General features: G+C 43.8%; 1 protein-coding gene across 1 annotated transcript in view; it reads left to right on the forward strand.

The window, feature by feature from the left end:
• Positions 1-665: 665 nt before the first annotated feature.
• PSME4 (proteasome activator subunit 4) overlaps positions 666-24,819 on the forward strand; it is a gene marked incomplete in the record, with an annotated part of 200,084 nt that continues 175,930 nt past the window's right edge. The window contains 1 exon segment of the mRNA XM_077485552.1: positions 666-1,005. Coding sequence (XP_077341678.1) covers positions 803-1,005 — 203 coding nt within the window.

Below are 24,819 nucleotides of genomic sequence, written 5' to 3' on the forward strand. Positions count from 1 at the left end.
ACGCAATAACTTTTGTGCAAACCAATCAATATACGCTTACTGCGATTTTTTATTTTTTTTTACTAAAAATATGTAAAATACGTATCGGCCTAAACTGAGGAAAAAGATGTTCTTTATATATTTTTGGGCGATATTTATTATAGCAAAAGGTAAAAAATATTGCTTTTTTTTTTAAATTGTAGCATTTTTTTGTTTATAGCGCAAAAAATAAAAACAGCCGAGGTGATCAAATACCACCAAAAGAAAACTCTATTTGTGGGGAAAAAAGGATGTCAATTTTGTTTGGGTGTAACGCCGCATGACGGTGCATTTGTCACTTAAAGGGATGCAGTGCCGAATTGCAAAAAGTGCTCTGGTCATGAAGGGGGTAAATTCTTCTGGGGCTGAAGTGGTTAAGCAGGGACACCATGTAAGCCAAGGAGTAATAAGGGGACTCCATGCCCTTCACATGAAGGACAACTTCGCATGGCAACAAATCAGCTTCTAGCTTTCATTATGAAAATCTTAATGCAGAGGCTGATTGGTCAGGCCACATAACTGTTTCTAGGAATGATCTAGAACTGATGCCACTATGACTAGAACAGGACATTTGATCGCCACGTGACCCCACCCCCCCATGACGACACGCACGGCCCGGAGTGAGGGGCGGAAGTGACGCCGTGAAGCCCTCGTGGGTGACGTCAGTGCCCACCCTATTGGTTGCTTCGTCACCGGCAGACAGAGTGAGAGTTGGCAGAGGAGTCCGAGGCCGGGGCACAAGGAGCTGTCAGGGAGACAGAGGGCACCGGGCACCGCCGCCGCCATGGGCGCCAGGGAGGACAGGACGGAGCGCCTGGGCTTCAGCCTGCAGAAGGAGATCGTCTATAACAGGCTGCTGCCCTACGCTGACCGCCTGGACCAGGAGTCCAACCGGCTGCTGGCCGGCATCAAGAGCAGCCTGGGCCGCGCTGTGCACCTCCGGGAGCTGTGGCCGGGGGTCCTGTTCTGGAGCAGGAAGCTGAACACGTGAGTGGGGGAGGGGAGAGGGGGGCGCAGAGGGCACTACACAGTGGGCACTGCACAGGGGGGAGAATGGTTGCTATGGGCGACCGACACGTCCTTCCTTTACAGTGACCCCCCCCCCCCCCCCCCGTCTGTGTGCATTGCTGAGCTGTTGTCTCCACTAGTGTTATTCGTATTCATAATACTACTAATAATAATGATATCAGCAAAGAGAATGTTGGTTGCCATGGGTTACTGCCCCTTCCTTCCTATGGAGTGAGTCCTGTGTGTATTGCTGATTTGTTGTCATTACTATTATTAGTATTATTACTACTAATAGTGATCATGATGATTTGACTTCTCAAGGTGAATATGGGTTGCCATGGGTTACCGCCTCTTCCTATGGACTGACCCCTGTGTGTGCGCATTGCTGAGTTGTTGTCACCACTGGTAATGTTATTATCATTACTATTATTATTACTACTGCTAATAATAATGATCAGGCCTCAGCAAAGTCAATTCTGGTTGCCATGGCTTACTGCCTCTTTTTCTTTCTGTGGAGTGACCCCTGTGTGTGTGCTGCTGAGAAGTTATCACCATCAATGTCGTCATATTCATCACCACTACTAATAGTGATCATGATGATTTGCCATCTCAACATGGATGAGGGTTGCCGTGGGTTACTGCCCCTTCCTCCCTATCGAGTGACCCCTGTGTGTCACCACCGTAACCATTATTCTCACCATCATGGTGATGATTTGACTTCTCAGGGTGAATTATGGTTGCTATAGGTTACTGCCCCTTCTTTCCTATGCAGTGCCCCCCCCCCCCCCCCCCTCGTGTGTGCATTACTGTGTTGTAATAATGCAATAGAAACACACACAGACACACACACAGGGGTCACTCCATGGGAAAGAGGGAGCAGTAACCCATGGCAACCCGCATTCATTTTCAGAAGTCAAATCATCATTGTTGCTGCTATTAATAATATCAATAACAATACTAGTGGTGACAACAACTCAACAATGCGCACACACACAGGGGTCACTCCATAGGAAGGGGGGTAACCTATGACAACTAAGAGTCACCTTGCTAAAGTCTAATCATCATTTATTATTATTATTATTATTATTATAATAATACAGGGTTTATATAGCACCAACAGTTTGCGCAGCTTTTTCCAGTGTTTGGGAAGACGGTACAATACAATACAGGAGGAATCGGAGGGCACTATGTTGGTGACCAAGGATGAGCTCCGGTGTGTTCGCACAGCGCACGTGCAGAGCCCGCCAGGAAGTCGGCACGTCGCTTCGCTAATCACAGGCAGTGAGACATTGCCCCGATGTGCGGCTGCGGAGATCAGGAAACGTCTCACTGCCTGTGATTAGCGCAGTGCTGCGCCGACTTCCTGGCGGGCTCTGCACGTTGCGCTGTGCGAACATACCGGAGCTTATCCTTATTGGTGACAACAGCACAGCAATTCACACACAGGGGTCACTCCAAAAGAATGGAAGAGGCTCGAATGTATGGCACCAAACCCCATTCACCTGGCTGAACTCAAATCATTATTTTTATTATTATTATAGTAATCATAATAATAGTGATGATGATGGTTGTGACAACAACATGGCAATACACACACAGGGGTCACTCCATAGGAAGGAATGAGGATGAATCCATAGCAACCAACATTCACTTTGTGGAAGTCAAATTATTATTATTATTATTATTATTATTATTATTATTATTATTATTAGTAGTAGTAGTAGTAGTAGTAGTAAAATAATGACGAGGGCGACAATTACTACTGCTGCTTGCCGTGAGTTTGTGACCCCTGTGTGTGCATTGCTCTGTTGTGATCTTCGTCATTCATCATCAACAATCATCGTCATCATCTATATTTAATTATTACTAATTCTGTTGTTTGTGTCCTTTCCTTCCAGTGGAGTGACCCGTGTGTGTGCGCGCATTGCTCTGTTGTGGTCATCACCACTATTATTATTATTATTAATAATTGTTGTTTTTTGTTATTGTTGTTTTTATTATTAATAAAAATATTACTACTACTATTTATTTGACTTTAGCAAGGGGAAGTTTATTGGTCGGTTACTACCGCTTCCTATCTACGGAATGACCCCTGTGTGTATATTGATGATGATGATGATGTTGTTATTATTAGTAATAATACTTGATTGCGTGTTGCCATGGGTTACTGTGTCTCTTCCTTCCTATGGAGTGACCCCTGTGTGTGTGCATTGCTGAGTTGTCACCACCACCATCATTATCACTACTACTAATTGTTTGATTTCAGCAAGGTGAATGTTGGTTGCCATGAGTTACTGCCACTTTCTTCCTATGGAGTGACCCCCCTGTGTGTGTGTGTGTGTGTGTATTGCTGAGATGTTGTCACAGTTAGTATTATTATTATTATTATTATTATCATCATGGGTACATAACTAATGCCCTTAGTATGATGGGTGGAAGCTCAAGAACAAAGAAATGAAGGCAGAACTAAACCCGTTGATTTAATAACTTCAAAAAACAGTTATGTTTCCGGGATCGCCAACTGTCACATTTGCTTGTGCTCTCAGCCAAACTGTCAAACCTTCAAATGGCTGGTGTCATAACTGATCACATGGGTAGCATCGTGGCAGTTATAGCTCGGGGGCTAAGATGGCAGCTTCTGTGGCTGAAAAGTGTCCACTCTCCTGTCTCCCTTCTATACTGCAGCGCCCACTATGCCAGTCCTGCAGATGGGCATGCAGAGCCTGGGATACATAGAAGGTGAGGGGGGGGGGGTGGGCACTTTACCCGCTTGAGTGGAAGCAATTGGGTGGCAGCGGAGCCGTCCAAATTCTTCCACCTAACAAGTGAGCCCTGTTCTTTGCTCGCAGCAGGGCTAAATGCAGAAAAAAAATCTACCTACATGGTGCTCAGAACTGCTTGTCCCGGGCTTCAGGCAATACAAATTGTGCATCCCAAAAACGGTGAACGGGCTAACAAAAGCCCAGGCGTCAGGACGCAATTTCTAGTCGTCTTCTTATTATTAGTATATTGATAATGATGATTTGACTTCGGCAAAGCGGAAGCTGTTTGCTGCCATGTGTTACTGCCTCTTCCATCCTATAGCATGACCCCTGTGTGGGCACATTGCTGAGTTGTTACCACCACCATTGTCACAGTCATCATCGTTGTCATTATTATCATTACCGATTGTAATGATGGTTTGACTTCAGCAAGGTGAATGCTGGTTGCCAAGGATTACTTGCTCTTCCTTCCAATGAAGTGACCCCTGTGCTTGTGCATTGCTGTGTTGTTGTCGCTACTACTACCACCACCATCACCATCATCATCATCATCATTCCTGCTAAGTACTTTTGTCTTCCCACTCATTATACCAAGGAATCCACTTGTAACTATTTCTGTTATAACATTTTACAAATAAGTAATTCTTCACAGATGAGGCTGCACTGATGGGTACCTATGAGGCTACACTGGTATCAGTGCCCTAATTTATCACTGTAAATGTGTACTTTCACAGGACAGCCGATTATTGGCTTTCTTTTCCTCACACAGTGACAGCGGTGAAGAATGGAAATGCTGATAACCAACATTTTTGCTTACATAGGATCAGCTGTGATTGGACACAGCTGATCACATGGTAAAGGGGGGGGGAGATGTGTGCATGTGATCAGCACAGGGCCAATCAGCACTGTTCAGACAGAGGGTCAGGGGTCCTGCAGCCTCATAGGACAGTCAGAGGAGAATGAAAACTCCTACAAGCTTTAACCCTACACTGATAGAAGTCACATGACTACTATATACTGTTGATAAGAAAAGGTATTTAGCAGTTTACATTTACTAAAATTATTGCGTTTCCATGTTCTGTGGGGGATCAGATATAGTGAATGCAGAGTCCTGGGTTTGGTAACACTTTAAGTGAAACAGACAGTGAAGCCTTCAAACACTGAACAGGCTTCATACGGAGAAGTAATGTAATTATGGCATCTGTGACTCTTCTGGCCGAGGTGTATGACATTACAATCCCTTTAAATCTATCTTTAGAATAAATGGAACAAAATTAGTTTATCTCACAATTCTAATACATGAACATGGTTAGCTATGGCTGGGATGGCTCATTTCCAATTCAATCTGCATTAAACTTTTATTATTGTTGTTATCCTGGATTTATTTGGCTCCAACAATTTGCACACTGCGTTACAAGATGGAAGGAGTGCAGTTAGGGTACAAATCAAGACATAATGGTTAGGAGATGTCCTGAACACCACACACAACGTTCCAGACAGTGGCTCCAGTGAAAGCTCTGTCCAGGCCCTCCCCAACGTGTTTCGCCCCACCCGGGGGGTTTAGTAAAGGAGGCGCTTTCACCGAAGCGACTGCCGGGCATGTTGGTGTGCAGCATTTGGTAGGATTGCACCAATACCGGTATGTAAACTGTTGTGTGAGTAGTCATACTCCATGCAAATGCTTTGATACTTCAAACGTTTTTTTGTGGTGCGATTTGAGCCCATATAAAATGAATGGGCTCAAATTGCACTGCAAAGAATCACGTGGTTTTTTAACAAAAATGCGGTGCGATTCCTGTCCGAATTATGTCCGGTTTCCTTGTGATGGTGACTTCAGCCTGGGTTCACACAGGAATGCTAATGGGAAACTGCATGCAAATTAGTCAGGAATCGCACCATATTCCTGTTCAATTTGCATGCAATTCTTTGCAGTTCAATTTGAGCATGCAGTCAAATTTATGTCTGTTGGGATGTAGCAGATGCATGGACACAGCCGCTGCTTTCAATTTGATATCTATGTACAGCTTGAAATGCAGGCAGTGTGCGTTCAGGGCCGTTCACCTGCATGCATGTAAATTTTTGGAGCAGCGGCTGTGTCTCCATTAACTTGAATGGAACCACCTGCACAATGATGCACAGAACACTTGTGTGGACAAAGATGGCCCTTGCATGGGGTGCGCATTCATACACCCTTACACAGTGTGGCCCTGGTCCTCCTCTTCTGGGGTCCTCCCACCGGCAATCGCGGCTCCTCCTCGCATTGGTAAACCCCCTAGGAGAAGCGCTCTCCCTGGGGGGGGGGGGGGGGGGGTTACCTTGCGGGCGCACTTCCAAGTCCAGCATTTGGGTGCATAGATACAGAATGCCGGACTCAGTGCCCGTGTCATTGGATTTGATTGACAACGGTGGGAGCCAATGGCTGCACTGCTATCAATCTGTCCAATCAAGAATGGAGAACCCCGGGCAGAGAGGTAGATTGTGTCTCCGCCAAGGGAACGAACGGGCTCGGGTGAGTAAAACGTGGGGGGTCGGTCACTGTCAAAAGTTTTACCCTTAATGCAGAAAAAACATGAGGGTTTACAACCCCTTTTAAAGACTGCAGTCCACAACGGTCACCGTCAAATGTAACTGAACTTGAGCACTTCTGCAAAGAAGAGATGGCAAATATTACAAAGTACATTAGTAGAGGCAAATCCCAAAAGACTAAAGGCTAGAATTAAAGCAAAAGGGGACCAGAAAAATGGGGACATAAGGGGGTGATCCTTTTTCCAACTCAGTGAGTTGTCTTTTTTTATTTATTTTTTATTTTTTATTTTCCTGATATGTTGGTGTTCTATCTCTCACTTGGATATTATCATTTGCACCAGTGAATACAGCTGGATGAGAAAAAAAACTGTGTCTGTCTTCATTTCAAACTATAAAGCAACAACATGTGATTATTGTAAAAGAGGATTCTTTTCTATACCCACTGTATATGGGAAAAATTAAGTATGGATCCAGAGGACCCCCATAAATTAAACTGGCACAGCTCTGTAACCATCCTCTTAGTACATTGCTTGCCCCTCAGTCTAGTACTATAGTGTTGGCATCTCCTAACCTTGTTCACCTTCTGGCACGGTGGTCTGTTTTGTTGCGGTTATGACAGCGTGTTTGCATTACACCCATTCTTGGAATAAATGTTACAGTACAAATAAATGTTCATATTTGACCTCCCAGAAGAAGTGCCATGATTTGCGGTTTGCTTCTCTTCCAGGCCATTAATAGCCGTTTTTCTTCATTGACATAAATAATTTTCCTTCTAATATCCTCCTTCTTCATTCCAACTTTCACTATGGCGGTGTGACCTTTCATACATTGTGCAGCCGGTAAATATAGCCGCTGATTGTCATTGTGACTGGTTGTACTGTGTGACCTTCTCTGCTGGACGGATCTTGTTCTGAGATAAAATAACTGTTTTCTTTATTATAATTTACTATTTATAAGATTTGTATTGTAGTTGATCTCATGCGAGGGAAGAGGGATGTTCACTTTTGTTTAGACAATCCTTTCTGGGTGAACGAGGTAGATTGCATTGGTTTTAACATGCTTTGTAGCTGATTCCTACCTGTTTCTGCTCCCTAAAGAAAAAAGCTTTTTGTTTCACTATGCTATTTACAAACTGAATCTGAACGGGAGGGTCTGGTTTATTATAATCAACTGGTGCACTTTTCTAATGAGAACAGTTGCAGGGTCTGTATCCTTTTTAGGAGCATTTAACCATTGGGGCGTATTTCACCAAAACTAGAGTTCCTATTGCAGGGGATGCCTAAAATGTAACTCTGTGCTCAACAAACCCCAGTAGCCATGGTGACAAGAAGTTTCATCCTAGCGCTCCCTGCACACGGAACCCCAAACACCCTTCCCGCTATGTATCCCAGATTCTGCTTGCCCATCTGCAGATGCAAGGTCGGCATAGCAGGTGCCGCAGGGTAGAGGGGGCATTGACCATTTCCTCGTCCATCAAGGCTGGGAAAGAATGTAATGCAGGGTGATGTGCGTTACATCCACTTCCTGCCCGGGCCTATAGCAAAATGACGACTGGGCAAGGGTTCAGTTATCCTGACTGGGCGTCATATGAAGTCCAGCAGGATAAGCCATGATTGCACGCCCGCATGGGTACGCAGCCTGGAGATCGGGGGTCTGGGATGTCAGGCTGACACACCGCATCACCAATCTCGGCTGTGTCCAATCACGGGTAAACAGGAAGAGCCGCGAGTAGAGCTGATACAATTGGTGGCTCTCTTGACGGGGGGGGGGGTCTGCGCTGATTGATTATCAGTGCAGCCCCCCCGCGGATGCTTGCCCAGAACCCCCAGGAATGCTGATCATGAATGGCCACCAGGTTTGCCACTCTAGCCTACCAGGGATGCCAATCAGTGCTACCCATCAATACAGCCTTTCAATGCCCATTGGTGCCGCCTCATCAGGGGCCCAATAATGAATGAGAAAACATACTTGTTTACAAAATTTGATAACACTAACAAAGATAAATGTTTTTTTTTTTTTTCGTTTGTTTTGTTTTGTTTTTTGTTTTTTTCGTTTGTTTTGTTTTGTTTTTTGTTTTTTTCGTTTGTTTTGTTTTGTTTTTTGTTTGTTTTTTGCTGAAAAAAAACAAACGCAGAGGTGATCAAAAACCACCAAAAGAAATCTCTATTTGTGGGAGAAAAGGATATCAATTTTGTTTGGGTACATAGTTGCATGACTGCGCATTTGTCAGTTAAAGCGATGCAGTGCCATATCACAAAAGATGGCCTGGTCAGGAGGTGGATAAATCGCTCCGCGGCTTAAGTGGTTAATGTCTGTTGTGTGGTCTCTTTTTTTTTTTTTTTTTTTTTTTTTTTTTTCCTAGACCTTTGCGCTAATATGGTGTGACATAAAACAATTGGAACTACCACTATTTTATTCTCTAGGGCAGGGATCTCCAAACTACGGCCCTCCTGCTGTTGCGGAACTACACATCCCATGAGGCATTTCCTATAAATTTGACATTCACAGACATTACTAGGCATGATGGGAATTGTAGTTTCTGAACAACCGGAGGGTCGTAGTTTGGAGGAGATCCCTGCTCTAGGGTGTCTGCTTTCGGAAAATATATAATGTTTGGGGGTTTTATGTGATCTTTGGGCCTGAAATGATTTTTTTTTTAAACGTGCAAAAAAAGCGACTTCAGCCTGGGCTCACACAGGAGCACTGCGGGAAAATGCATGAGATTCGGACAGGAATTTCACCACATTCATGTCGCATACGATTCTTTGCAGTGCGATTTGAGCCCATTTGTTTTGTATCAGTACTCGTACTCACCAGTATCGGTGCAACCCTAGTGTAATGTGTTGTCAGTGACCGTGTAATAGCCTGGCACTTGTACACGGATGATCCAGGCCTGTAAATAGTGTGATCCTTACATATTGCACTGTCACTGTTGATGTGTTAATGCCTTGTCATTGGTGTAAGGGGATCTTTAAGTGGCTGACTTTGCTCTTACTTCTTGTGCAATGTGTCCGTGTTTTACTGCTTACATTTTGTTTACTGTTTTTATATTGGAAAATGGATACTTTTTTTCACTTTTCAGCAATGGATTTTAGAGATGCAACGAATAAAAAATTTTGGTGCTGAAACTGGAAAATGACTGCAATAATAAAAAAAAAAAATATATATATTTTTATTGTTGCCACTTTTTAGCTCAAGAAAAATTTACCCCTTTTAAAACCTATAGTCTTCACTGTCCGGTGGGCTTCCATTGTGGTGTTAAAATCCTGCTTGCTGCATTTTTGGTCTGTTTAAATAAATAACTCCCAGTTCAAATGCATTGAAAACGCAGCAACAACGCATCATTAACACACCAGTGTTATGTTTTTGATGTGGTTTTTGAGTCCCATGATCTATGAAAAACACACCATGAGCACAGTAAAATCAGCATAAAATCGGCATAAAATCGCAGCAAAATCACTGTGAATTCGTGGCACAATCACGCGCATCTTGGGTGCCATTGTCGGCGCTTTTTTTCTCTTTAAATAGCTCTCTGCCGATTAGCACAATTTTCGTCAAAATGTTTAGACAACTGAAATTTTGGTGCATTATTATTATTTATTAATAATACAAAAAATGTAATATTTCAGTTAAATTGAAAAAGAAAAAAACACTGACACCATCCATTCCCCCGCCTCCCCCAAGAAAAAGAAAGCATAAAAAAAATTGGAAAAAAAATGTAAAAAATAAGAAAACTACTGTCACATGACATTAAAAAAATGTATCAGCGAGGGATTATCGGTACTTGTACTCCGTCTTAAAAATTGGTATTTGTGCAACCCTAGTGCGTGTGTTTTTATTATTATTTTATTTTTATTTTTTTTTATTTAAAAAAGTTATTTTGGTAAATGTGGCTAATTGCGGTGAATTATTTATTTAATTTTTAATTTGCTCCTTTTAAATTTTAGACACATTCCTTCCTAGTTACCTAAACCCATGTTGCAGTGTGCTGTAATGCGATAAAATGATACTGGTCTCATTTCTGTACAGCAGCACAGCTAAACCCAGGTATTTTTCTCTGGCCATGCATTGGCACTGTGTTGACTAATGCATTCGGTGTGAATGAGCCCTCAGCGTTATTTTAGGACAAAAAAGTGTAAGAAGCTTTTGGGATTTTTTTTTTTTTTTTTCTCGCAGCCTTTTGCGTATTATTTTTTTAAAAAGATAACCCAGCAAGACCCCATTAAAAAGTAATGACGTTTTGAAGAAAATTTATAAATGTAATTATTCTACCTTTTTTAGACTTCACTGAAAAATGTGTTTTTTTTTTGAGTCAGACTGGACCAACTGGTCCCTTAGGAGATATACTGTAAGGCTATCATTAATATTTCTTTTGCAGAGGTGGGTTATAAGGTGCTCCCCCAGATGATGTCTTGTTCTTGACTGTTTCTCCAAGACACTTAGACCCCTTTCACACCAGGGTGTTTTGCAGGCGCTATAGCGTTAGAAATAGCGCCTGCAAAACGCCCTAAAGAAGCTGCACCATTGTCTATAGTGTGAAAGCCCCGAGGGCTTTCACACTACAGCGGTGCGCTGGCAGGACGTCAGAAAAAAGTCCTGCCAGCAGCTTCTTTGGAGCGGTGAAGGAGCGGTGTGTTTACCGCTGCTCCCTATTGAAATCAATGGGGCAGCGCTGTAATCCTGCCGGCAAAACGCCACTATTGCGGCGTATTGCTGGCGGTCTTAACCCTTTAGCTGCTGCGAGTGGGGGGTAAAAGCGCCCCGCTAGCGGCTGAAATGCGCCGCAAATCCGCCGCAAATCAGGCGGTAAAACGCCGCTAAAAATAGCGCGTTTTACAGCCCACGCTATCGGCGGTGTGGTGTGAAAGGGGTCATAGTGGAGGAGAGCAAAAAAAATCCCAAGAAATCCTTTAAGTATGTAAATGGTAAAAAGGGAGGACAGACCATATTGGTCCCATAAAGAATGAGGAAGGACATCTGGTTACAAAGGATGACTCCTGTCTTGGCTGGTTTGAAATCTTACCTGGCTGATTGGCTGGTTTGAGATCCGACCTGGTTGGCTGACTTATGCTGCGTACACACGACCAGACTTTCCGGCAGACTAGGTCCGACGGACTTTTGGAAGAGTTCCAACGGACTTGCCCACACACGAACAGACAAAGTCCGTTCGTTTTGAACGTGATGACTTACAACGGGACCAGAAAAGTAAGTTCAATAGCCAATAGCTTCCCTTGTGTCGTATTTGGTCCGTCGGACCAGCACACAGATGAACGGTTTTCCCGATATGAATTGAGTCCATCGGACAGATTTGAAACATGTTCTATTGCTAGGTCCGTCTGATTTGTTTGTTTTTTTTTTATGTGAAAAACTAGCGGATTGTCCGACGGACTGATTCTGTCAGACCTAGTCTGCCGGAAAGTCCGGTCGTGTGTACGTGGCATTACTGGTTTGAGATCCGACCTGGTTGGCTGGCTGACTGGCTGGTTTGAGAGCCGACCTGGGTGGGTGGCTAACTGGTTTGAGGCCTGACCTGGCCGGCTGAGTTGGGTTCTGGCATAAATGGGTGGGCTCTTTTGAAGAGTATACATTTTTGGTCAGGACAGTGCTGTAGTCAGAAATAAGTAATGCAGAGTTCACTGGTCAGTTGTATGTAACAGAGTGCTGGGGTCAGCAGTATGAAATGCAGAGGTCATCAGTGTGTAGGGCCAGAGTCGCATAAATGAGGCTGGGGTTTCCAGCCTTGGAGCTGGTGTATTTCTGTTCACCGGGTAAGGTGCGATTCAGATCCCAATTTTTGCTTGAATTCACATCTGAACCAGACCCAAAAAATGCACAGAACCCTTTTGGAAACTGCACCGTGGCCACACTGGACTTGTGAGAACCCGGCTCCAGTGAGAGCTGGTCACACTTGCATGTCATGCGAATTGAATGCAGTGAAAAATGCATGCAGTTTGTACATATGTGAACCTGGCCTAACGCAGTGTGCAGGGGTCAGTAGAATGTACCAAATAGCAGTTGATTGTACTGTACTATATTTGTTCACAAAACAAATTCACTGCTGAGAACTACCAGTAAAAAATATCTATTCTCTAATATTGAAGGCGGTGAGCAAAATGTAAGCAGTAAAGTACACATCACATGACCTGTAAGGTGTGGGTGACACCCAACAAGGAGGCCCCCCACTTCCTCTTACCCTGATTTATTGCAGCACCCGCACCTTATCCTCATCCAGCTCCTCCCCTCCATTATCAGTAGTGGTTCCCCCGGACTGATCATTCCAGCGCCTGTCCGCACTATGCCGAGGTGAGCGGGTTAAATCGGTGCAGCAGTATAGCGTGTCTCAGTGGATCTTAAACCAACACATGCTTATTTAAGACTTGGAGTCGGCAGCATTACTAGTTCTTTTAAATATATAGAAATACAAAATCTTAATATAAACTGCATACATTTCAGTTATTTTTGTATGGAGAGCATAAAAATAGTTGTTAATCCGAAGATAATTATACCCACATGGCGTTCATATTGTTCTTCCCAGCGGGGTTGATTCAGTACTCTTAGCTTTTTAAAGTGGCAGGTGGAGGGAGCACATTAGCTGTAAGTAAATGCAGTTTTCAGAAGCCGTGCAGTGCTGGCAAAAGATACCACACACCCTGATTTCCCCCTTAGGTCACCATGATTCAGGGTGAATAAAAATCTGTTTTATTTCTTTATTTTTTATTTAAATCTGTGTTTAGATTTTTATCAAATTTATTTTAATACAATGCTTTTGAAGTAAAAATCTAAAGATTAGTTTACTATTTAGGCTACATTAATAATTTTAGTTTATTCAGGATGAATAAGAGCTTATTTGTGTAGCATATGAGGCTATATATTTTTTTTTTTTTTGTAAACCCGTTCAATGAATCCAAGCTCTGCAAGCTGCGATAACATGCACTGTATTGATGCGTTCACACAATTTCACATTACGCAACCATGAGATAAAACAAAGTTCAGGAATATTACTTTTGTTTTGCAAATCTATGTACACTACAAACTGTATGATTGTTTGAAAAGAAATGCAAACAACATGCAAGAAAGGGCAAGCAGTAAAAATGAAAGTGAAACTTTCTAAGCAGCTTTTAAACCTTGTGATCTTTCTGCACATAGCTTGAAGTGCTTTTATTCTTCCCTTGAGCAGCAAAATGGCAGCAGAGAGACCCAGTTTGGGAATATTTACTAACCTGACAGCTTATTATTCTAAATCGGAAACCTTTGTTTTGTTTGCAAATATTAGAGATTCTCACTACCTGGAAGAATGGGTCCTTACATTTAAAGCGCGCCTTTCATTTCAGATCCATCATGACAACGGCTGTTAGCGGGCATCCACTCACCTGCTGCCGCCACGTCCTTCACCTTGTGTCTCTGCCGCATCACCAGCCATCCCATTAAAGTGAATGGAACTGTCGGTGCGTCAACAGCGGGTCAGAGGAGGAGCCGCCGTGGGACAGAGATGACAGTTGCTCTTTAAAAATTATGATCTAAATTGAGTTGATTTAAATCAAACCTTTTTACTAGCGATTTGAATCATTTTTGAAATCGTGATTTAAATTGGCTTTGTTTAAAGTGGCAGTAAACCCTGATATCCCTGTATGTGCCGACGTCACGCGGCACATGCGCACTTAAGACAACTGAAGCAATGGTGCTATATGCCATTGGTTCAGTTGTACTGTGCCGCTTCCATGTGCATGCGCGGAGTGACATCATCGCGGTTCTGGCTAATCACAGCGAAGGAGCCGCGATACCTGGAAGTCACTCCGGGACAACATGTCGGAGGGGGAGACGTGGACCGTTGCAGGGGCTTCAATCTGAGGTAAGTAATACATAATTAGCTAGTATGCTATGCATACTAGTTAATTATACCTTAGTCTTGCAGGGTTTTTTGGTTTTTTCGTTTCTTTGCTGTGGGTTTACTTCCTCTTTAAATCAAATCCACCCTGCCCTGATTCATTGATGTACCCTTACCCTATCCTCCTCATCCAGCCCTTGCTGTCCCCTATTATCACTGGCTGCCAGTCATAGTTGAACTTTCTAATCAAAGACAGTGGCGCATGCCTGGAGTTGTAGAGAAGGCCAGTGAGGTCTTGGTCTACCTATCGCATGGCCACAATTGTCAGGTAGATCATGATTGACTGGTTGCTGACCCCCAATTTAAAGGGTCAGCATCTCTAAAACTAAAACTCTTGCCAACGCCTACATCCCTAGTGTCCCGTAGAGATCTGCTGAAGGGACCACTTTCTTACAGGGATGGCATCTATTAGCAGTTTCTGTTTGGTGATAGAGTTGCTGCACGATACTAATTCTATCTCGCATACAGTTGTGCTCATAAGTTTACATACCCTGGCAGAATTTATGATTTCTTGGCCATTTTTCAGAGAATATGAATGATAACACAAAAACTTTTCTATCACTCATGGTTAGTGTTTGGCTGAAGCCATTTATTATCAATCAACTGTGTTTACTCTTTTTAAATCATAATGGCAACAGAAACTATCCAAATGACCCTGATCAAAGCTTGACGTCTTTTGTGGTATTTGTGGATGAGGCTCTTTATCTTCTCAGATGGTAAAGCTGCCCATTCCTCTTGGCAAAAAGCCTCCAGTTCCTGTAAATTCTTGGGCTGTCTTGCATGAACGGCACGTTTGAGATCTCCCCAGAGTGGCTCAATGATATGGAGGTCAGGAGACTGAGATGGTCACTCCAGAACCTTCACTTTATTCTGCTGTAGCCAATGACAGGTCGACTTGGCCTTTTGTTTTGGATCATTGTCATGTTGGAATGTCCAAGTACGTCCCATGCGCAGCTTCCTGGCTGATGAATACAAATGTTCCTCCAGTAATACTGCATTCATCTTGCCATCAATGTTGACCAAATTTCCTGTGCCTTTTTTATAGCTCACACATCCCCAAAACATCAACGATCCACCTCCGTGTTTCACAGTAGGAATGGTAGACCTTTCATCATAGGCTTAGTTGACTGCTCTCCTAATAGTGTTTATGGTTGTGGCCAAAAAGCTAAATTTTTGGTCTCATCACTCCAAATGACTTTGTGCCAGAAGTTTGAGGCTTGTCTAAGTGGAATACTTTGTGGCATTTGCGTAGTAATGGCTTTCTTCTGGCAACTCGACCATGCAGCCCATCTTTCTTCAAGTGCCTCCTTATTGTGCATCTTGAAACAGCCACACCACATGTTTTCTGAGAGTCCTGTATTTCACCTGAAGTTATTTGTGGGTTTTTCTTTGCATCCCGAACAATTTTCCTGGCAGTTGTAGCTGAAATATTAGTTGGTCTACCTGACTGGTTTGGTTTCAACAGAACCCCTCATTTTCCACATCTTGATTGGAGTTTGAACACTGTGGATTGGCATTCTCAAGTCCTTGGATATCTTTTTATATCCCTTTCTTGTTTTTATACAGTTCAACTACCTTTTCCCCACATATCCTTTGACAATTCTTTTGCTTTCCCCATGACTCAGAATCCAGAATCAATTAATCGACAACCAATCGATTTACTATTTTCATAATCGATTAATTGGCCAGTAACATAATGGGGTTAAAAAAACTAAAATGAGCCCTTTATAGTACAAATAGAGCAAATAATGGCTACTGTAAATATTACTTTCACTGTTCCACAGTAAAAAAAAAAAATTAACCCCTTCCAGTAGTGATTATCTGCTTTTTCTACTATAAAGGGCTAATTTTAGTTTTTTTAACCCCATTATGTTAGTAAACGTGTTAGATCTGGTTCACGTCTGTTTTATTTTTTTTATTTTTTTGGTACTTTTTGCATAAATGCACTACAGTTAATTTACATGGTTTCCTATGGGACACGTTCATATCTGAAAGGGTCAGAGACTTTTAACGCAAAATGGTACTTTAATGGTTCAATATACTTCAATGGAGAAGCTGCAGGAAAGAATGTAATGCTTTTTTGCAGCAATTTGTGTTTTTAATCTGCCCCAAAAAAATGCAAATTGTAGTAAAATCACGTGTGCAAAAATCAAAACGCACTGCAGAAACAGATCAAAAGCAAACTGCATAGGTGTGTACTGGAGCCTTATGTTGGCCACACTGATCAATTTTCGGATGAGAATATTCAGACAAAAAAAATCTTTGTACATTCGCTGAATGAAAGAATTTTGTTTGAAACTTTCACTTGTTTTTAAAATGAATGTAATATTTGAACGAAAACCACATACACTGTCTGAAAATTCCTTTGACTAAGAAGTTTTCTATTTCTAAATTTTCCCGTCACTGTGGTTGAAAATGAACGTCAATTTGACCCACTTGATGGTTACCTTTTCAATAGCCATTCAATGCCCCTATTTGTCAACGTGTGTGCATGTTATCAGGCCAAAATCACCAGGGTATGTAAACTTTTGATCAGGGTCATTTTTGGGTAGTTTCTGTTGTCATTATGATTTAAAAGAGTCAACAGTTGATTTATTATAAATGGCTTCAGCCAAACACTAACCACTAGTGAAAATTTGTATTGTAGTCATATTCTCAGAAAAATGGCCAAGAAATCATAAATTCTGCCAGGGTATGTAAACTTATGAGCACAACTGTATGTCAAACACAATGTCAGATCTGCCCTTTGTCATGTGGCCCTCGCACCCAGTTTTGCACCTGGAATGTGGTGGAACTCCTTTCTGCCACCTCCAGCTTTCACCCTCCTCTCCCTGCAAGGTGAGGCAGAGCCGCATACATAGCACTAAAGCCAGGCATGGTAGGGGGTAGCATAGCGCACCCCTAAACCCTGCACTCTGTATACAGCACACTCCTACATCCTGTGCATAGAGCACACCTGAGCCCCGCACCCTGTGCACGGCACACTTCTGAGCACCCGCACGGTGCGCCCCTGAACTCTGCACTCAGTACGCAGTGCAACTTGGATACAACTGGCCCTTTGAGGGTGACCACACTGCTGATGCGGCCTGCAATTAAATGTAGATTGACACCCCTTGTTCGGGCTGTGTATTAAATTATTAAATTTAAATTAAATGTGTATTAAATTACTTTAATGTAATTGAATGAGAGTGACCCAAGTAATCGGACAGTTTTTTTATTTTGTTAATATCTTTTATATCCTCCCTTTTTTTCCATATTGACCTTACAACGGGTATTAAAATGGTAAACTGATAGAGGCTTATGAAAAGAAAGTGTAATGATGTATAAAGTTCATAACGAATATTAGAACTATGTGGCATGCACGTTGTTTCTTGTAATATCCCTGGAACATCTCAGCCATGTCCTGGCCACATTACCAAGTGAGGAGTTAAGTGTAAAGACGTGGATTGCTGCGTGGTCACACTTTCCAAATACTTCTCGTGTCTTTGAAGTCACCGCTGAATGGTAAGGGGGGGGGGGGGGACAAGGCACACATTTTTAATGTTGGCTCTGTGCTCCTTTGATGGCGAGGCTGAAAGATCGTATTGAGCAGACTGGCTCAGTACCCAACATTGATTAGTAAAAGCTTCATTTTGTGGAGTGCTGAAATGAGCGTTTGTTGCAGCATTAAGGGCCCCTTTCATACAGGTCCACCAGACCAGACGATACATTCACCCCCTAGGGACTGGCGGGTGTAAACCAGAGCTTGAGAAATTTTGCTTTGAATCTTGGAGCCAGCTAAAAAAATTGGGAGCCAGTTTGCGCGTGCGTAGTGATAAGTAACGTGTATCGCAATCAACGTTTTCATGCGTTGGCACCCCAACACGTGCGTATATATCTGGGGGTGAGGGGCCTCAATGTTTTTTATTTGGGGGAGTGGAGGGAGGGGGGATTTTATGTGCTTGGATGTAACTTAAATTTTTTACAATTGAGATAAAAAAAAAATGGTTGAAAACCTTCCATTTTTTTTTTTTTTTTTTTTTTTTTTTTTGGATTAAAAAGAAACATGTCATATTTGCCTTCTCTGTGCAGTGGTTTTGCACAGAACTGCCCCGATCCTCTTCTTGGGTCGCCTGCCAGCATTCCAGGCACCTTTTCTTCACTGGCCCCACAGAAAGCCGCTTTTCCTGAGGGGCCCTAGTGTGGGGTTCCCGAGTCCCGCTGCTGCGTTGATCGTCAGACAGCGGGACTTGGCCCTGCTCCTGTGTCATAGGATTTTGTTGATGGCAGCAGGAGCAACTGGCTCCTACTGCTATGAATCTGTCCAATGAGCGAGACTGGCTAGAGCCACTGCGCTCGTGCACACTGCTGGATCGGGGGGCTGGGCGGGGGGGAGCTGCAGCACAGAATATTTTTCATAGAATGCGTGAAGGTGAAAAAACCTTGAGCCTTTAGAAACACTTTTTCATCACCTAGAGGACAAAGTCCACAATGTAATGAGTTTTTTTTGGTAACAGGTTCTCTTTAATAAGACATGCAGGGTCTAAAATATATAGCTTGACATGGATGTCTTGCCTATGCCCCACTGAATGTAATGGAGTGCAGATGGCACTGCATTACATTCTATGCTAGCCGTGAAAACTGTCAATGGAGTCCTTGGAGTGACGCCATACGAAGGTCCACTCTCCTCCCTCCCTTCTATGGGAACTTCACCCGCATGTGTGGAAGCAAATGGGTGGCAGCCGAGCCGCCTGAAAGCTTCCACCTGACAAGTGAGCTGGGCTAAGTGTATAAAAAGATTACCTGCCCGGCGACCGGAACTGCATATCCTGTGCTTCAGACAATACAAATTGTGCATCTCTGCAACAGTAAATGAGCTGACAAAAGCCCAGGTGCCAGGATGCAATCTCTAGTCGCCATAGTGACCTTGCGCCTGGGATTTGTCAAGCCTTGGTGTAAACGGATTTGTGTGGACATAGTGGGTGAGGAGCTCTGAACACACACTGCGTTCGGGGACTGTTTACCAACCTCTGCATGCCTGTCACATCAGGAAGGGTTTCTTTGTCCCTGCAGAGACACATAGCCCACTTACACGCAGGTCCAGCCACACATAAAGGTGCTTATTCACACCGTTTGGGTCACAACGCTCATGTGAATGAGGTCTATATAGTTTGATTATTTATTTATTTTTTTCATGCTGCATCAGTTTTGGAAGTGGAACCAGTACCCCCCATCAAGGAAGAAGCTGTATAAGGGTTCAGGGCACAGCACCTCCCCACCTGGCAAATGGACATTTAACTTTGTTCACTATATCTCACTAACTCCTTTCCAGGTTAAAAACCACTTACCTATATACTATACGGTAGATTATAAGCAGTATTTCTTAAAGGCTGAGTTCACTTTTTTATTTATTATTTTTTTAGATTCCAGCTTCCCTTTGTAATTAGTAGCATTAACCACTTGCCTACCAGGCCAATAATGACATTTCTCTCCTACGTGTAAAAATCAAATTTATTTATTTTTTGCTAGAAAATGACATAGAACCCCAAACATTATATACATTTTTTTTTTTTTTTTTTTTTTTTAGCAAAGACCCTAGAGCAGGGGTGTTCAACCTGTGGCTCTCCAGCTGTTGCGGAACTACAAGTCCCATGAGGCATGGCAAGGCTGAAAAGTACAAGCATGACTCCCAAAAGCAGAGGCATGATGGGACTTGTAGTTTCACAACAGCTGGAGAGCCACAGGTTGAGCACCCCTGCCCTAGAGGATACAATGGTGGTCATTGCAACTTTTTATCTTGCACGGTATTTGCGCAGCAATTTTTTGACCGTGTTTTATTTGGGGAAAAAAAACAGTTTTTTGCTTAAAAAAAACACAACAGTAAAGTCACCCCAATGTTTTTGCATAATGTGAAAGATGAAGTTACGCCGAGTAAATAGATACCTAACATGTCACGCTTCAAAATTGCACACGCTCATGGAATGGCGCCAAACTTCACTACTTAAAAATCCTCTTAGGTGATGATTGAAATTTTTTTTTTATTGGTTACATGTTTTGTTACAGAGGAGGTCGAGGACCTAAATTAATGCTCTCACTCTAACCTTCGCAGCGATACCTCACTTGTGTGGTTTGAACACAGTTTTCGTATGTGGGCGGGACTTGCGTATGCATTTGCTTCTGCGTGCAAGCTCACGGGGACAGGGGCGCTTTAAATATATATATTTTTTATTATTAATTTTACTTTATTTTAACTTTTTTGATCACTTTTATTTGTAAATAAAGTAAACATCCCTTTTAATAGGAATATGGCATGACAGGTGCTCTTTACAGTGAGATGTGGGGTCAATAAGTCCCCACTTGGGTGGGAAGCCTGCAAAAAAAAAAAAAAAAAAAAAAAAAATCACGCTTCCCAGCCGATGCGGCACCATTTTATTTTATATTTTAATACAGAGGCCGGGTGTGACGTCATAACGTTGCGCCCAGCCTCCGCACAATCATAGAGACTCCGGCAACCATCTGGTCTGCCGGAGATCTCTATTCTGAACATACGGGGCTGGCGGATCCTGTTTCCGACTCACCGATCGTAGCGGTGAGACGGTAGAAGCACCGATGGGAGGGGGGGTGACCCCCCCCCTCGCCTCCCGTAAGAACGATAAAGCGGCGTAACAGCTGCTATGATCATGATGATCTGAATAATGCCTGTAGCTACAGGCGTCATTCGGATATCCCCTCTCAAAGCAGAGGACGTCATTTGGCGTACGGCAGGCGGGAAGCAGTTAATGTACTTATTTTGCAAAAATAAAATGGTTTTCCATTTTATTCTATGCAGGCTTGTCTCACTTTCTTTATAGCTGTTTAAAAACAATGCTTGATTACTTCTGCCTTACTTCTTGGTCAGTCTTTATTTCATGACACAGGAAGGAGTTGACTAGCAGAGGGTAGATGATGCAGGATGTGTCTTAAAGCGGGAGTCCACCGGGACTCCGCGTTTTAAAAAAAAAAAAAAATAAAAAAAAAATAAAAAGCCAGCAGCTACAAATACTGCAGCTGCTGACTTTTAAATAGTGACACTTACCTGTCCAGCGCGCCCGCGATGTCGGCACCCGAAGCCGATCGCTCGCTCGTGCCGCCGCCATCTTGGGTATGGGAATCAGGAAATGGAGCCTTTCGGCTTCATTTCCCGGTTCCCTACTGCGCATGCGCGAGCCGCGCGGCGCAATCCGGACGGTCCCCGCTGCCTCTGGGAGCTGTGTGTTTCCCAGCAGGCAGCGGGGCACTTGCTGAAGGGGGTGGGCGCTTGCGGAAAGGGGCGTAACGTACGCCCCTTTCCGCAGAGAGCTAGCCCGGAAGTGGGTGCAGTTACCTGGATTATCCAGGTAACTGCACCCCCCTCCCCCCTGAAAGGTGCCGATTGTGGCGCCGGAGGGGGGGGGGGATTCCGATGAGTGGAGGTCCATTTTAGGGTGGACCTCCGCTTTAATGAGATCAGCTGGTCAACTCCTTCCTGTGTCGTGACCTAAAGACTGTCCAGGAAGCAAGGCATTTTTGCAAAATAAGTACATTTATTGGTACATGGGGAGCTGAAATTTAGAAACAAAAAGGTGACCTTATCTTTTAAGCTGGCCATACACAGTGGATTACTCTGACTGCTTAGTTGACTTTTGACAAACGACCCACACTGATCAGGTATTCTGACAGCTAGCACAGGTACTAGGGCTCTGTAGAGAGAGACTACCACCTCCCTGGAGCTATATGCTGAGTCTGGAGACACAAGGCCTTCTAGACCCCTTGTCCTTATGCTTGTGATCTGCCATGAAAAAAAATGTCTCCAGAGGGCCATTCATGACACTCTGCAGCTGTAGAGAGGGAAGAATAAAGCCTTCAGTACCAGGCACTATAGACTGCTGAACCCTGGCTGCTGGTGCCTGCAATAGCTGCTATTGAGCCCCCCAACTGCAGGTCTGAATGAAGCCTTAAAGAGGAAGCAAACCCTCCTGCAAAAAAAAAACAAAAAAAAAAACAAACTAAAAACACACCCTGCAAGATAAAGGCATAATGAGCTAGTATTAGAGGTCGACCGATATGGGTTTTTCTCTGCCCGATGCCAATATTTAGAAATCGCCGATGGCCGATTATATGATGCTGATTTTTTTGGGCAGATAAGTTAGGCCGATTTTATTTTTATTTTTTTCCCCCTTCATCTCATAAAATTTAACAGTTAGACACCTTTGACACTGGGGTGTTTTTCAGGCGCTTTTGGGCTAAAAAGTAGCGTCTGTAAAGTGCCTGCAAAACGGCTCCCCTGCAGTCTCTGTGGAAGCCCCGAGTGCTTTCACACTGAGGAGATGCGCTGGCAGGATGTTAAAAAAAAAAAAAATTAAATAAAAAAGTCCTGCAAGCAGCATCTTTGGAGTGGTGGTGGACTCCACCACTCCTGCCCATTGAAATGAATGGGCACCACTGCCGAAGCACCTGCAATGCGATTTGGCAACGGCGCTTCACGAGCGCATTTAACACCTTCCTCGGCTGCTAGCTGGATTATAAGTGCCCCGCTAGCAGCCGAATAGCGCCGCTAAAACTGGCAGCGTTTTACCGTCAACACCTGACTGCTCCAGTGTGAAAGCAGCCTTGGATGAAATAAAATGGGCTAGCTTTACTGTTTTATTTATTTTTTAAATCTGTGTATTCTTTCCAAAAAAATTGCGTTTGAAAGACCGCTGGGCAAATACCGTGTGACATAAAATATTGAAACAACCGGTATTTTATTCCCTAGGGTCTCTGCTAAAAAAAAAATGTATATAAGTTTTGGGGGTTCCAAGTGATTTTCTAGCAGAAAATACAGTATTTTTATTTGAAAGCATCAAGTGTCAGAAAAGATTTAGTCTTTAAAGAGGAAGTAAACCCTGATGAGTTTACTTCCTCTTTCATTCCCTGCAAAGGCAAAGCATAATGGACTACTATGCATCGCATAGTAGCCCATTATGTGTCACTTACCTGACACAGGAGCCAGCGAAGTCGCCGCTGTCCCCTGTAGTCCGCCGCATCCATCTTGTTGGTGGGGTCTCACAGCTCCGCCGCTGTCATTCGGCGAAGCCGCGATGACGTCACTCCCGCGCATGTGCACGGGAGCCGACACGCGCAGCAGCTCCGTCGCTGAGAATGCCGCGCTCAGTGCGCCTGCGCGCTGCTGTCTACGGCGCATGCGCCGTAGACAGCGGTGCCCGTTTTCGGGCAAATATCTCCTAAACCATATAGGTTTAGGAGATATTGCTTGGACCTACAGGTAAGCCTTAATCTAGGCTTACCTGTAGGTCAAAGTGGTTTGTAAGGGTTTACAACCACTTTAAATGGTTAAACTGAGAAATCTACATACAGAGTTGAATTCATTCATAAGTGTAAACATTGTATCTCTTGGCTCTTTTCTTGGCAGACTGCCCAGAGAGGAAACAAGTCCTTTCACTGATGTGTTCAGGCAACTTGCATTGACTTCTATCACTGAAGTCATTTTCAAGTCTCGCTGAAGATATCATCGCCTTTTTTAACAGCGCTATCAGACCGATGCCGATTAATTAAAAAATGCCAACTATCGGCCGATACATCGGTCGACCTCTAGCTAGTATGCATAGAATACTAGCTCATTATGAATTACTTACCCGAGAACTAAGCCCCTGCAGCCGTCCTAGTCTCCCCCTCAGGCCGCCCACATGTCGCCTGGGGCTTGCTTCCGGGTAACACAGCTCTGGCGCTGTGATTGGCCGTGGCCCTGATGATGTCACTCCCACGCATGCACGCGTGGGACGCAGCGAACATACGTGCCATTGCTTCAGTTGGCCTAAGTGTGCATGTGCTGTATGACGTCGGCACATGCAAATACAACCACTTTAAAGTGATTCACCATTTCAACGACGATTTTGCAGTTATGGCAAAAGTATACTTGCATTGTCCAAGCTGCGATAAATTCTATCCCTGCAATTTTATCTTTTAATGGTTTTGGGGGCTACTTTGCACTTTTGTTGGTGACCAGCTTTTTACGGCACTGTCAAATGCCAGGACATTGCTAGGACACACAGAAAACGATTGATTCCGTAACACAGCCAGGAGCTGCACTAAAATGCAGACATGCTGCATATTCTCGCAGTACACTGTACAGGCTCACTGTAAGCGTTGGTTCACACTAAGTGCGTTCTCTGTTTCGGGGACAAATCTGGCCCCAATTTTTCCTTAAATTTGGACCTGAAATGGAAGTGAAACCGCAATGACGTCACTCCCGCGCATGCGCACGGGAGCCGCCCTTCGCGGCATATCGCTGTTGACCGCGGCGCGCTCAATGCGCCTGCGCGCCGCTGTCTACGGCGCATGCGTCGTAGACAGCAGTGCCTGTCTTTCGGCAATTATCTCCTAAACCGTGTAGGTTTAGGAGATATTTCTTGGACCTACAGGTAAGCCTTAATCTAGGCTTACCTGTAGGTCAAAGTGTGTTGTCCCAGCTGAGCCGGCGGATAACAGGGCGGTCCCTGCACAGCCCTGTCAGCTCTCCGCTCTCCTCTATGGGGGATCGGATAAGCATGGACCGTTTATCCGTGTTCATTCAATCCGCTCTGCAGAGAGAAAAAAAAGGATCTTCCTTCGTCTGCGGAATAG

The sequence above is a fragment of the Lithobates pipiens genome, unplaced genomic scaffold (assembly GCF_037356315.1).
Source record: "Lithobates pipiens isolate NorthernLeopardFrog02 unplaced genomic scaffold, aLitPip1_a1.2 Scaffold_18, whole genome shotgun sequence".
NCBI lineage: Eukaryota > Metazoa > Chordata > Amphibia > Anura > Ranidae > Lithobates > Lithobates pipiens.